Here is a 14270-nt window from a genome sequence, read left to right as displayed (position 1 = left end):
GCCAGCACTGAACTTGATCTTTCTTGATTTACGAGTTGTTTTGCTGGTAGTTTTGAGAAGACTTCAGAAGTCCCGAAGATTTTCCTTTCCAGGCAGGCTGGCCAAGGTTGAAAGCTTCTGTCTTCAGTTCTACCTGGCTGCTCTGGATGCCTGCTTGTTGCTGCTTCTGTGGCTGCCAGTGTTTTCTTAGATGCTCCCAAATGATAGTGTGTGTTTAACTGGTGGTTACCCTTGAAAAGTACTGTGAGAAAGCACAGTTGACTTCGGTGAAGCTGTTTTGGAGGAGCTGGCTTGTTAAACTTACCCATTGAGCTTTGCTTAAATCATAGAATGGCCTGGGTTGAAAAGGACCACAATGCTCATCCAGTTTCAACCCCCCTGCTATGTGCAGGGTCACCAACTACCAGAGCCACATCCAGCCTGGCCTTGATTGCCTCCAGGGATGGGGCATCTACAGGCTCCTTGGGCAACCTGTTTCAGTGTGTCACCACCCTCTGTGTTGAATGATTGCTGGGTTTTGATGCAGATCTTAACAAGCATAACTGAGCCATAACTGAACTGATTTTAGGTGCATGGAGAGCACTTCTGTAAAAAGCTGTAAAAGTGAGTGCTATCTCCTGGTATTTTTTCAGCTGTATCCTTTATGCAAAGGGAGTGGCGGCATTATCAGTAAACTCAGATCACCACCCCACTGTGATCAGAGTAGCTGGAATAAACTAAATGTAATCATAAAACGAGGGGTGGATGTAGTCTCTTTTGGCTGCTTCCAAGGAGAAGGAGCAGCTGAAATCTGCTTGTACCTGTGCAGTGGTTATATAAACTGCTTGAGAAACGTTCAGACACACTGAGAAGTGGTATATAGGAAACAAATATCATTTGTAACTGAGTTAGGATTATTTTAGTGCAGTGTGCTGTCTTTGCACTGTCTGGTCTTTATTGTTATGACCCATATATGACCAGCTAAATGCTCTCTAATGTCACTACTGCACTGTCCTGAATGTTAGGTGGTGCTGAATCTGAGGCAAATTTCATTTTCAAACAATGGGAATGAACCAGAACAAAACACAGAGGCAGAAATGGAGCTGCTTTTGATGATTCATGCACAGCCCCATAGGTCCCAATTACAGGCAGTGCTCTGTGGCACGGCCCTCCCATTGCCACATGTGGCAGTCACACTGCTGGCTCAGAGTGGGACTTAAGGGATGTCTGGGGCTTACATTGAATTAAGGAGTTGTAGCCTGAAAGCACTGTTTTTGTGTGTGATACAGTCAGCACAGACTAGATGATGTGTGACTCTGTCCTTCTTGCAGTATTTTTCTTTGTGTCTTCATCTACAGTTGTGTTAAAGTCTTCCACTAACAAACCTAGGTATAGACAGCTAATTGTCAGCCTAGGGAGCATCTGCTTGCAGTCACCTGCAGCTGTATGAAGAATTGTGAGGAGGTGGAAACCCCCTCATGCTGCATTCCCTCTCCTTGTAGCAGGAGAAGAGTTAGAAGTGTGGAAGCAGAGCTGTAGCCCCCTGTGTCAGCATCTCTCAGTTGTTTATGTTTGGGATTCGTCTTGCAGCATATTCCAGAGCTGTGTTCACAGCAAGTGCCACCTGTGGTGACAGTGCCTGTGGTTTCAGCAGCTGTCTTTGGGGTCTGATCCACTCCAGAAGATCCAGTGAGGTACTCAGAAGTTAATGCACACAATCTAGTATATCCACAATTGGGTCAGGTTCCAAAGGCAGGAATGAAAACTCCATGGTGGTATTTCTGTCCTTGTCCCTCTCCATCTGCCCTTCCTGCTCTGCAGTGCTTGGTGTCCTGCAGCTGGAGCAAAGGCTTCAAGGTACTGGTGAAGGGTGATTTTGTGTTACGTGCTCCCAACAAGCAAAAGTCCTTCAGTATTATGTTCTGATACGAGCGCTGAGGGATGCAAATCGCTGTCAGTGAAATCATCATGTTTTGGATTTCATATGTGAAGAACAGAAAAGATTTAATCTGTGACGGGTTTGTTGATCTTGGTAGTTCTGGAAGAGCGGCTCACAGAAGTGCATGCCTTGGCATAATGAGGCACCTTTGCTTAATGAAAACAGAAAGGCAGCGTTGCCATTAGCAAGTATTAAAATGAAGGGTATCGGGATCCCAAATTGTAGCCTGAACGATGTAGGGAGAAGATCTGGGTGGTAACTGCATTGAATTTTGTAACATTGACTTTTTAAAGATGTCTTTTTAAGCAGTAGCATTATTTTTCTTTCTTGTCCTTCTAGTAGTGAAGATTTCAAGCTACTTAATAAAGCTGAGCTAGGTTTGGTAACACTGTCAATTGAGGTAGGTACGTAGGAGCCCAGGATCCGTAAACACTGCTTTTGTGATTTTCTGTAAACATTTTCGACTTCATTTTTCACAGCCATCTGCTGTGGGTGCAGCTAAGTATTGTTTGTTAGAAGCAGGCTCACCTGCTTCTGGAAGTTACCCAGTGAGTTGGTGGTAGAGTCAGGACTATTTGAATTTCAAATTGCAGATTAATCACGAGAACACTTTCTCCAACCTTTACAAATGCAGTTGCATCTCTAACAGAGGAGACTTGGAAAAAAAAAAGAAGGCCCCATCTGAAGATTAACGAGCCAGAAGGAACATGGACAAAAGTAACTGTCTATACAGATAAGTTTGTGAACCATGTATTTGCTTTTCTGTTCATGAGGCAATGCCTATGCACTTTTGGTGAACTAATGGTGGGTAACCTGGATGGCATACCTGTCATAGAATCATAGAATCACCAAGGTTGCTAAAGACCTAAAAGATCATCCAGTTCAACCGTTCACCTATTACCAATAGCTCCCACTAAACCATGTCCCTCAGCACAACATCCAGTCATTCCTTGAACACCCCCAGGATTGGTGTCTCCACCACCTCCCTGGGCAGTCCATTCCAGTGCCTGACCACCCTTTCTGAGAAGTAATATTTCCTAATGTTCAGCCTGAATCTCCCCTGCCGCAGCTTGAAACCATTGCCTCTGGTCCTAATCTGATAGAGCTTCAGATCCTCTGCGGGGATCAGCCTTCCAAGGTAACAGCTGTTAAAGGCAAGAGGAAGCCAAAGACAAAGTGCTCTTGAACAAAAAAGATGTTTAGTATCGTGTTTGCCTAAGAATGTTTGACACAAATAAAGCTCCAAATAGAACAAAATCAAACCTGAAATGCTGTCATGCCTACAGTTAGATGTGCATGGCCCTTCACTCCAGCTGTATGTTACGTGGGTAAAAATGACCCCAAAGCCATCTGCTGGTGTGCAGAGCTCCTTGTCTCTTGTGGGAGAGTGGGGAGCTTTCAAGATAAGTGTTCAAGGGGAGCTCAGACTTCAGTTTGCCGTGCCAGTGGCAATGATTTGAGCCTGGCATATTCAAAAATTGATCTCTTGCCCAGTAGCACAAACAGCATTTTTCTTTTGACAGCGTCTTTTCAGAAAGGATATGACAGAGAAAGGAGAATAAATTATGTATCTGTATATACCAGAGAGGGAGGCTGCATAGAGCAGAGGAAGGGAAATAAAACACAAAGATAGTAAAGGTCACAGATATTCTCCCTTTTGGAGAAGGAGTGAGTGTATGCTGAATTGGTGTTTTGTAGCTGATGTAATGTGCTGTGATTTTTACAGAAAAAAATACCATCCTTCTGGGGCAGATTGATGGCTCAGCCCTGCGAAATCTGAGCTGTTTCTGCCTTACCTATGAGAAAGCTACAGCAGCACTTCCCTGCTATAGCCAGACACAGAAGAATGGTTATATTCACGCTGATGAGAGAGAAGAAGCTGATGTGAGCCACCAGAAGCAGAGGTCTGCTTGGGCTGGAGCTGATGGGCCCATCTCCAACAGGACTGTTGGGTCATTCTGCTTGCAGAGAGCATTTCTGCCTAAGTAGCAATAAATACAGCTGGCAGGGAGACTAGATTTGCAAAGCTTAGTTGACCCATGTACTTATTGGACGAACCGAACTGTTATGTTTATGACACGTGTCCTTTTTCTCAGTTTGCTTCTCTGTTAATAAGAAATCCAAGTGTTTTGTGCTCTGTGCTGAATAAAAGCTGCTGATGATAGAAAGAAAATCTATTTATAGGAAAGAGCTGAGCTACAAGGTATGTATTACAAAAATGCTACAGAAGGACTGAGCATAAGCCAAGCCTCTTCTATTCAGTAGTTTTAAAAGGAAGAGCTCTTGATTGTTGGTTTGTTTTCTCAAGTACTTGTTGGTAAAGAATGCGGGACTCTGTTGGGTCACACATGTACTTGGAGGGCTGTGGTGAGCACGGAGGATGATGAGAGGAGAGGGGTTGGTGATGTGCATATGTGGGCACAACGGAATGTTAGGTTTCATTGAAAGCAGTAGCTTGGGAGGATGTCATTAATAACAAGGGCCAAAGCTACATGCCAGGAGCGTGGCTCATTTTGAACCCGTGATGACTGACCTCTTTGCTGTGTTGTATTTTCTAGCTATTGGTTGATGATGTTTTAGAGAACTTTTTGGTCTTTCCTTGAGACTCTGAGATGTGGGTATTTTAAGTCAGTGAGGAGATGAAGCGTGGATGGGGCAGTTTGCTGAAAAACTGCTGTTTGCACCTCAGCAGAGATGCAGACCTTACAGCTGAGTCCATTCGGGTGAGCTTGTGCTGACTCTGGCACATACAGTTGATACTGTTTCCATGTGTAATATGATAAGACCAAACTGAAAGGGTTTGGGAAGTAAGAAGTGCAGTATAAAATTGTCTGGTTGCATGCATACTGATGTGGTCTTGGTCACACTCAGCTCTGTGGTTTTGGTTTCTTCTTCCCAGGATCCTTACCTTGTTGTATACGGAAGGAATAGCACCTGTCTATCTCTACTTATTTTCTTTCTTTCCCTTTCCTGTGTTTCATTTTGTAGCTCTGTGCCTTACAGTAAACAGTTTAGATCAGAATTTGAGGATGAAGTTATTATTCTCCTCTTTGGCATTTCTGTAGGACTCAGCACTACAGTTTTTCTGCACTTCAGATGTTAATTGATTTTCACTACACCCTACTGAGACAGGGAATTATTATTAACCAGAGAAACGGAGCACAAGGAGATTGAGGTCAGAAGTACTGCTCAGTTAGAGTGCCAGGTCTGAGACCCCAGTGACCTGATTTATTACTTTTCTTTGTACTCACATGAAACTTCTGAAGCAAAACTTCTCTTTCCTTTGGTTGCATCCATGAGTAACACTGCGTTTCTCCATACTGAGTCCACAGCTGCAATACAGGCAGCTGTGTAATAAGGGAAGCTCAGCTGACCTCTTGTGATGTGAAAGCTGTGTGCCTGTTTCCATGTAAGAACCTGTGGGCAGAAGTGGGGAAAGCATGTGCATCTTCCAGGCTGGATGGGGCTCTGGGCAGCCTGGTCTGGTGGTTGGCAACCCTGCACATAGCAGGGGGGTTGAAACTAGATGACCATTGTGGTCCTTTTCAACCCAGGCCAGTCTATGACGCTATGATTTTATCATCTGACAGCTGGCATGGGCATGTCATACCTAGGATGGTTATGCTCAGGGCAGTAAGTGAGCAGGAGTCTTTTCCAATGTGTCTGAAATGTCCTCAATTAAAACATAATTCAGGATACGCCTGCACAAAGATTGCCCTGTATTTCTTACTTCAGAGAGCCGTGTAGCCTTAATTTTCTTTTAACATTTACTTTAATGGAAATAGTTGTCAGGTTTTGTTTTGTTTTGTTTTTTTTCTCTCTCTGTATTTCTATTTCAAACTGCCTTCTGGCATCCCGTGTCCACGCTCAGCAGTGCCTTAATAGTTCAGAACGACAGCAGTGTCACCATGCGGGTACGGTTGCTTCTCAGTTGCAGAAGTTGGGCTGTTTCAGAGTGTGCCAACTCAAAATAGAGAGCTCGTTCAGTAGGATGTCAGCTGTCACAGAGTTGACACATGAAGATAATTCTTTTCCTCAGTAGAATATTGTTTCTCTTGAGTTGGCAGCACAGAAGTGATTGTTAGAAGTGAGGAGATCATCAGAACTCTTCGTGCTTTGATAGCCATCTCACCTGATCTTTTTTTTCCATAAGGAATTAACTAATCATGACTTTCAGAAGAACAAAAACCCTCTGAAAAGCTGAATTAAGATAAGGGTAAACTCATCTGCTGCGGTACTCCTGAGAGCAGGCCAGTGAGGGAATGCTGTATGGAAAACGGTAGAGACTTGCACAAATTTTGTATGTATTTTGTTGGTTTGTGTGAGGAAAGGTGACATAGTAATGAAGGCACAAGGTGAAAATAGAAGGGCATGTGGAAAGGTGACTTGTTTTGGTGAGAAAAAGAGAAGATGCTGAACCAATGTAACTGATTCTTTGTCTTTCGTATTTTGATGGGAGTTTCCATAGAAGCCTTTCACTCTTCTCACTGTCAGTGGGCTTGCTCCTAGACTGGACTTTGGGGATATGATAAGAGAGCACTGAGAGTGCTGCCTAGAGCACTGCTTGTTATCCAGCATTAATTCTTATTTGTATTGTTGCATGTGGTTTTGGCTGCATGGTTAGTTTCACTCACTAACAGTGACGTGATGCTTAGGGATCCTGAAGGTGCTGATGGTGACCCAGGGAAAGCCCAAAAGCATGTTTGTTTTCTCCAGCAAGTGTAATAAAAACAGCACCTCTCTGTAAGCTTTCCTTTCCTCAGCACATCACAACACGCCTGGTATTTTGCAAAATACAGATTGTGTCACTGCCTTGTTCTGAAAGATGTTGTCAAGCAAAGGGAAAGCAGCAGTTGAGATCACTGAGAATTAGGACAAAGTAAATGAAGCATTCACAGGAGGGATTTGTTGGAGACATGGACTAGAGGGGAAATCAGAGAGGAGGAAAGAAGAGGAGAGGAGCTGCAGAGGGCAGTGGAGGAGGGAGAATTCCTGTGCAGCACTGCAGATCCTGTGTGGGATGAGGGATGCTCCAATCCTGGGAGATGGGCTGCCCACTGACTCCAGCAGGTTTAAAGCTCATTTCTGTAGAGCGCTGGATTACAAACTGCAGTCTGAGGGCTTAGAAGCTTCTGTGTAACAAATGGATGTATTTCGTTTTCAAGGCAAAAGTGCTTATAAAAGATTAATTTTCTAAATTGCCTGTGAGGATTCTGTTGGATTAGGATTACAAAGGTAATAGAGAAAAGCAGTGTTTGGTATTCACTGATGTAAAGGTGCTATCTTCCCCTGTGGGTAACTGGGACCTGAAGATAATGGATGGGTTGCTGAGGCTCCAGCGCTTTGGTGCCATGTCCTCATACACACAGCTCTTATCACATAAAAATACAACGTTGTAAGCATTTACTTCTTTATCTAAAGAGGCAGGTATGTCTCGGGAACAACTCAGTTCCAAGCACAGACATTTGGTGTTGTTTCAGATGTGTCTGGATATGCAGATCATCTGCATGGAGCTTACAGAGCTGCTGCAGCAATTAAGGAGCCTCCTACCCTTCTGCAGCACAGCTGCCTATCAGTCAGGGCTATCATAAGGCTTCTGCAAGGTGTTTTTGGACACGGTTAGGCACCTGAGCATGTCCCTGGTGCTGGCCCATATAAAAATGAAGTTAAGTCCTGTTGAAGGTGTTCTACTGGCAAGGAAGATACAGGACTCCTGTACTTCTGGTTTTGTTCTCTTAGAGATCACTTACTGGTAAACTTTGAACGTTTCCCAGGCGTAGTTTGAAATGGTAATTAACATGGTTTTTATGGTAGATTGATACGGATTTAGAATTAATACCTTTGAGCTTTCAAAAGAGAGACGGTCTCATTTTCCTTTTTTTCAATGGTAGAGAAATCAGTAAGCATATGTTCCGTAGGAAAAAAATGCATCTGCAATTAAATAACCAGTCATTTTCTCTGCGTTCTGAAGTTGAACTGTAAGCCTGAAGGACAGAAAACATGCCACGTTGCTCTTGTTAAACTGTCAAATTATTACTGCGTTTGAGACCAGAGGCTTTTCAGTTTCTTCTCAAAGCATTTTCGGAGCATGAGTCAGTAAAGCAGTTATCTAATGTAACCGCGTTGACTGCATATAGAATTGTATGTGCTGTATGTTTAATTACACTGTTGCCAGGCTAATATTTGGGGATTTTTCTCTCCCTTTTACAGGATTCTGCTCAGGAGAATGTCATTACACGAGATATTCATCGCACATTCCCAGCACACGATTATTTCAAAGATACAGAAGGAGACGGTCAGGAATCGCTATACAAAATCTGCAAGGTACAGTCGGCACTCTGAATTTTAACACGTTCCATAAAATGCTGTGACTGTATTTTGCCCAGCTAACCCCCTAATTCTGATCCAAATAATCAATCAGTATGATTTCAAGCTTTTTAAATATTGTTTATGAGCAATATAGCGTTTCTGTAGTACCAGATACACTGAAGTAATTTTGCAGCTTTGCCTTTTCTGTATCCTAAGATGCATGTGAGAGCGGTTGAGGCTCCCATTAGTATTATCTGTGGGCAGTGTGGGATCTGGAGCTGTTCTATAGGAGCCCTGGGGACCAGAGCTTTTGTCTCTCTGCTGTTAGAGAGTGTTTCAGAGGATGAGAAATCTCAGAGCAATGTCTGAGTGATGCTGAGCAGGAATGTCTCTGATGTAATTATCTAGAGAACAAGTTAGCTGACTGACCATTCCACGAGCGACATACACATACAGCTTTTCAGTCGTACCATTCAGGTCACCCTCTGATCCAGGAAAAACCTAATACTTTTCTTCCAGTTCACACCTAGGGGAGGTGAGGTACCGAGTGGTCAGATTTGGCCAGGCTGTGCAGGCAGGCTTGCTGCTCAGGAGAGATGCAGAAGGTATTAGATTGCTTCTAGACAGGCAATTCTCCTGTTGTCACTTACAGATTGTACTGTGTTTCCGGCAGTCAGTTTTCATTTTACGTTTTTTTTCTACATATAGAAAAAAGGGTTGTCTCAGACAAAGCCATTCCTACTGCCCTTCTTTCTCCTTATTGCTCTTGTTTGCTCCCCCAGCTGCTGTACAGAGAGAAGTGATGGAGTTGTCATAGCAAGCAGACAAGCGTCCTGCCTGTGGGGTATATTGATACATATTCCCTTTCTCCAGATAAATGTGGTGGTGATGCAGTCTGCTATTCAAACAGTAATTTGGACAGCAGGTAAAAAATACCTGCTTAGGTTATTAGAATGGATGTTCACAGTCCTAGATCATTCACATTAACTTGTTTTTGGTTTTTTAAAAGGAGAAAAAGCAAAGAATAGAGTAGAGAGGACATTGGAACTATTACATTGATTTCTCACTAATCCTGGAGGGCTTTGGAAAGAATAACTGGAATGATGCGGGTAATTACGGGCTTGTCAGTTTGAGATCAGTTAAGTGAAAAATGATGGAATGGCATTTAGCTTATCAGGAATTAAATGTGAGAAGTATATTATAATGAATGCCTGCGAGTTTATTGCAAATAGATCTTGACAAGCTAAGATAAGAAAGGGAAATACAGTTTTCTTTGGTGAAGGCAATTTTACCACAGTTCTGTAAAACTGATGCCATACAAAAGAAATATATATATATATAAAAATGCTGGCCGAGTTAGAACATAATAAAATGCACATTAAAGAATTAAAGCTGACTAGCTAACAGGTTTCTAAGCATAGCTAGATTGAACTAAATGCATTTCAAACAAGGTGTTGTGAAGATCACTTGTTTGTTTGGTGTGCTCTTGTTAGTCATCTGAAAGAACACAGAAAAATCATTTCTCCTAAGGATTTGTAGGTGACACAGAGAAGGGAATTGTAAGTAATGAAGGATGTGTAAATAGGTGAAACTTAGGTAGGAACAGAATGACTTGAGCAGCATAGTGTTTCATAGTTGCTGCAGCTGCTTTTGATTGCCACGTGCAGAATTAAACAACTACTTCTGAATTCAGAGGGGCAGAGGTTTCAGTCCTTCCTGGGCTGCCTGCAGCAGAAGTGAAGGGCTGTGCTCACCTCCCATGGCCGGGAGCTTTCCTTGCTCTCCCAGTCTCAGCTTCTCCTGCTCAGAAAGGAGCTACAAATGCAGGTGTTGCTTTTCCCAGTCCTTGTTTTTCTGACTAGAAAGGGAGTAGATCAGAGCCCATCAACATGCAGATCAGTTGGAAGACTGATTTTTCCCTTGAAACGTTCTCTTGAATTCTCTCTGCCATTTTGCCACTTTCTCTTGATACAAACAGATTCTACATGATATCTTTGCAGTCAGCTTTCAGTTTACTACTCTGAGCAGCTTTGTGTCATCACCAGACTTTGTTACTGTGCTATTTTTATGTGTATCCATACGATTGATGCATATTTTCAATAGAGTCAGCTCTAAGTATGTCTTCCTGTGAGGTTCTGTGAGAGACTCTGCCTTCATTCTGTGGCTGAAAACTGGCTCTTTGTTCCCTCCTTTGGTTTCCTATTCTCTAATGGATTGCTTGAACCATTTTGCATGGCAGCTTAATTCCCTAAAAGTGTTTGGGAAGGGATCTTGTTGGATGTCTTTCCAAAATGCTCGTGGGCTACACTGACTGCTTCGCGTTTTGTGTGCTCATTGGTTCCTTCATAGAAGCATTTGTGAAGCATTGCTTCCTGGTAGAACAGCCATATTGAATCTTCAGCATTGAATTATTCATAAGTATTCTGCTTCTATTCTTGCCAGTGTGTACCTTCTTGCCAGTATGGAGATGAGACTTAATTGCCCTATAGGTTTCTAAGCAGCCCTTTGTCCTTGTTGAATGGTGATGGAGCTCTGACCAGACCTTGCGTTTATGATGGAGTTCATCATTTATAAAGGAACAGTGTTAAAATCTAATTAATTTGCTTATAAATGTGTCATTCTGATAACTGCTTTAGGTTGCTGGCATAGCTTTGAACAGCAGTGCTGTGTGCTCAGGGCCTACTTTTGACGTGGGAAACAAGGTGTTTGAAGGATGGGATTATTGAATGAAGCCAGAAGAGGTCTTTCCTCAAGTGGGAGGGTAGAAAGAAGAGCTTTTCCTCTGTGCCCCGCTGAAACAAGAGATGATCCGAGCTGTCAGATAAAAAGGGAAACCATTAAAAGCTCACTGCCTCATTTTAACAGGTCTGTCAGTTCTAGTTCCATCTCTTAGAACTCTTCTTCAGAATGGTAGGAAATCAGGGAAGATGGGAACTTGTTCAATTTCAGAACGTATATGTGACAAAGTAAAGAGTCTAAAAATAAACTTTAAGCCTGACGGTGGTGATAAGGAATGAAAAGAGTTCCAGATTTGAGATCTGAGATTTCACTTGAGGACATCACATAAACTAGATTTGTTCAGAGGGAACATCTTTGGGAAATATTTATGCTTCTTGCAGGTTTTCTGTTAAAATACTCTGAAAACTCAAGCTTTTCTAAAGAGTTTGTTCTTAGTGTTACAGTGCATAGCAGGATAGTACTCTTGACCTACTTCCATGCTTGTATATGTAGTTAGCAGCCCTGTGCTCCAGGGAATCAAGGCATGTGACAGAAATAGTTCTCTTGACTGTTTGGAGCGTACACAGTGCACAGTTTAATGTGAGATGTGTTTTCTCTAATTTTCTGATTACAGCAGCTCTTCTTTGACAAACAACCGCTGTGATGTTAATAGAAGAAACCGAATTTGTTGCAGTGAACTCAATTTATCAGGGTTAATAATGTTATCGGGCAGGCTGAAACAATAGACACAGCGTTTCCCTGCTTTTGTGAAAGTAGATGGATGGGATTTTCAGAGGTTTGGAGTTGGTGTCAGTGAAAAAGGCATGAGGAAGGCTATGAATCACTCGTATCATGATGTATTTTGTTACTGTTACTTGTCTCCTTGGTTTATCAGATTTGTAGTTTCCTCCTAATCCCGGTCATACTTGCCTGGATGTGTAAAGTGCAGTATCACTGTGATGGTTGGCTTAATGCAAAATGAGGCGCTATTTCCCTGTCCCAGCATCTGCTTGGTGGTACCCAGATTAGTAGACAGAGTTATACACCAGTTTGTTAGCAAAGCCAACTAATAGCATCCAATATGATTTTTTGTGTCTAGCTTTCTTGATATAATTGAAATATGAGCACGTCTTTGAGTTTTGTGACCAATAGCTTCATGGTACCAAACCATGAGGGGTGGGTTCATCCTCCAGGATGGCAGAACAGCTGCTGAATGCCTTGCTGTAAAATGACTGTTTGCCTTCATCCTTTCATGAATAATACTCACTTCTTGGCAGAGCCTTCATTCTGACGATGACCTCTTGACACTATGCTCATATTCCTTTCTTGATCCTTCTTTACTTATTGTTCAAGTTTACAGATGGGTAGTTTCAGTGTTTGGCCACTTTAATTCCTTGTCAAAGAGCACATCTCTTTCCTTCCTGTAGCAGTCTATAGTATTTTAGAATATACATAGGAGCACAAGCAGACTTAGTTAAGAATTATTCTTCATCTATTTTTAGTTGTTTATTTTCTTCACTCCTGGACTGAAGAGCGATTTCAGTAAATATTGTTGTCTTGCTTGATGCAAAGGATTTTTAACGTTATCTTGTCTTCTTCAATTTACATCGGTTCCTTCTCTGTGCATCTGTGCTCAGCAAGGAAGCAGCAGTACTATTCTTGCATATGGATTTTCTGCTGAGTTGTGCTAGTAAAAAGGTGAATTTTGAATGCTGGAAATGGAGCTAAGGCTTTGCTGTTTTCAGGGGCCTGTGTGAGGGAACATGAGCACTTCTTCATTCTTTGGGCCCTTACTGGGCCTATGGTAGGGTGCATATACACCTGCCTTTTTGGGATGCGCAATAAAACAGGTAAATGCAGTCTTCAGTGAACAGAAATTCCCTGTAGGATGAAATACACCCTAAATGTCACAGATGTAGAAATGTCATTGCTTTCAGACTATTAGCCATGCAGTAAATTCAGGTACGGAGTTTTAAATTCCCCTTTTAGGTGTGGCACTTTAAAGTATATTACCAATTACCAGTATTAGTCAGCATGTCATAAAGTGTCTTGATGCTTGAGAAGGCTGCCTCCAGGTCTGGGTGTGCACAGAGCAGTTTCCATGTCAAACACTGAGTGGATTCCTGAGGTCATTTATACTTACAAACGCGAGTAGTGAGAGCAAACCAGGCTTGTAAGTAAAAAAATCTTGTGTTCCTTTTTCATTTTCTATTTTTCTGGAGCTGAGATGCTGGGTATGTAGTATGGCTGCTGAGCAGCTTGCCAGAGTGCCTGTCGCTTTTTCAGAGGAGTGAGTTTCCTGTGCCAGAAGACATTACTAATGAGAAGAGAGAGCGTTCTTGCAGATGAGGGTTGGGATGTGCAGCTCTTCTGATCGTACCTTTCTCTCTGCATTGCTGGGAACCGTGCAAAAGCTCTGGCAAATATGAGAAAGATCTTTCCATGAGGCAAACACTATAGAATTATTTTTTCATGGAGTCTGTTTAATTTCTAATTCATTGCAGCTTATGCAGTTGAGGCAAATTGGCCATGTGATTGTAAGCTCCTTACTAGTCAGTGTTGTACGTTTTGTTGTTTGAAGTCCATGTGAACCTTTGGCAAGTACAAGAAATCATTTTCATGTTTATGAGGATGCAAAGTGGCAAAAAACAGTGTAGTCTGGAATTCAAGATGAACCTTTGTAATTGGGACTCACACAAAGCAGTTGCAGAAATTCAAAGTCTGAGTTACTGCATTCCAATAAGCAGCCTTTCCATTTGTGTTTTTGAATGGTACTAACCATTGGAATGGAACTTAGCAATGGAATTAGTGTATCTATATATTCATAGAATCACAGAATGGCCTGGGTTGAAAAGGCCCACAATGCTCATCCGGTTTCAACCCCCTCCTATGTGCAGGGTTGCCAGCCAGCAGACCAGGCTGCCCAGAGCCACATCCAGCCTGGCCTTGAATGCCTGCAGGAATGGGGCATCCACAGCCTCCTTGGGCAACCTGTTCCAGTGTGTCACCACCCTCTTCTTCTACAGAAGATTGGTCCATTTCTGGATTCTTCATTCACTTTGCAGATATGCACGTCGTTCCCTACTGCTCATTTATTTCATGAGACTCTTTAGCTTTCAAACAATTTGTTTGCTAACGATGTGCTTAATTACTGCACAGTTCTCTGCAGAAGACAGATAGCAACTGAAAAGATGATATAATTCTGTTGTAAGGTCTTTGCTAAGTTAAAGAATTAAAGAAGGCTTTAAGTCAGAATCAGAATATTTATTAAATCTAAACTGTGAGAAAGGGAGTATTTAAGATCTCAGTTAATTGAAGTATCGCA

The 14270-nt window shown here is 42.3% G+C and overlaps 1 protein-coding gene across 2 annotated transcripts in view; it reads left to right on the top strand.

Annotated features, from left to right (window-relative positions):
• RABGAP1L (RAB GTPase activating protein 1 like) overlaps window positions 1–14270 on the top strand; it is a 178231-nt gene that overhangs the window by 88505 nt on the left and 75456 nt on the right. For both annotated transcript variants that reach the window (XM_072343550.1, XM_072343551.1), the window contains exon 14: window positions 8129–8242. In XM_072343550.1, the coding sequence (XP_072199651.1) occupies window positions 8129–8242 (114 nt within the window). The remainder of the gene's footprint in view (window positions 1–8128; window positions 8243–14270) is intronic.

Source organism: Excalfactoria chinensis, chromosome 8 (assembly GCF_039878825.1).
Source record: "Excalfactoria chinensis isolate bCotChi1 chromosome 8, bCotChi1.hap2, whole genome shotgun sequence".
NCBI lineage: Eukaryota > Metazoa > Chordata > Aves > Galliformes > Phasianidae > Excalfactoria > Excalfactoria chinensis.
This window is presented reverse-complemented; position numbering and strand designations above follow the sequence as displayed.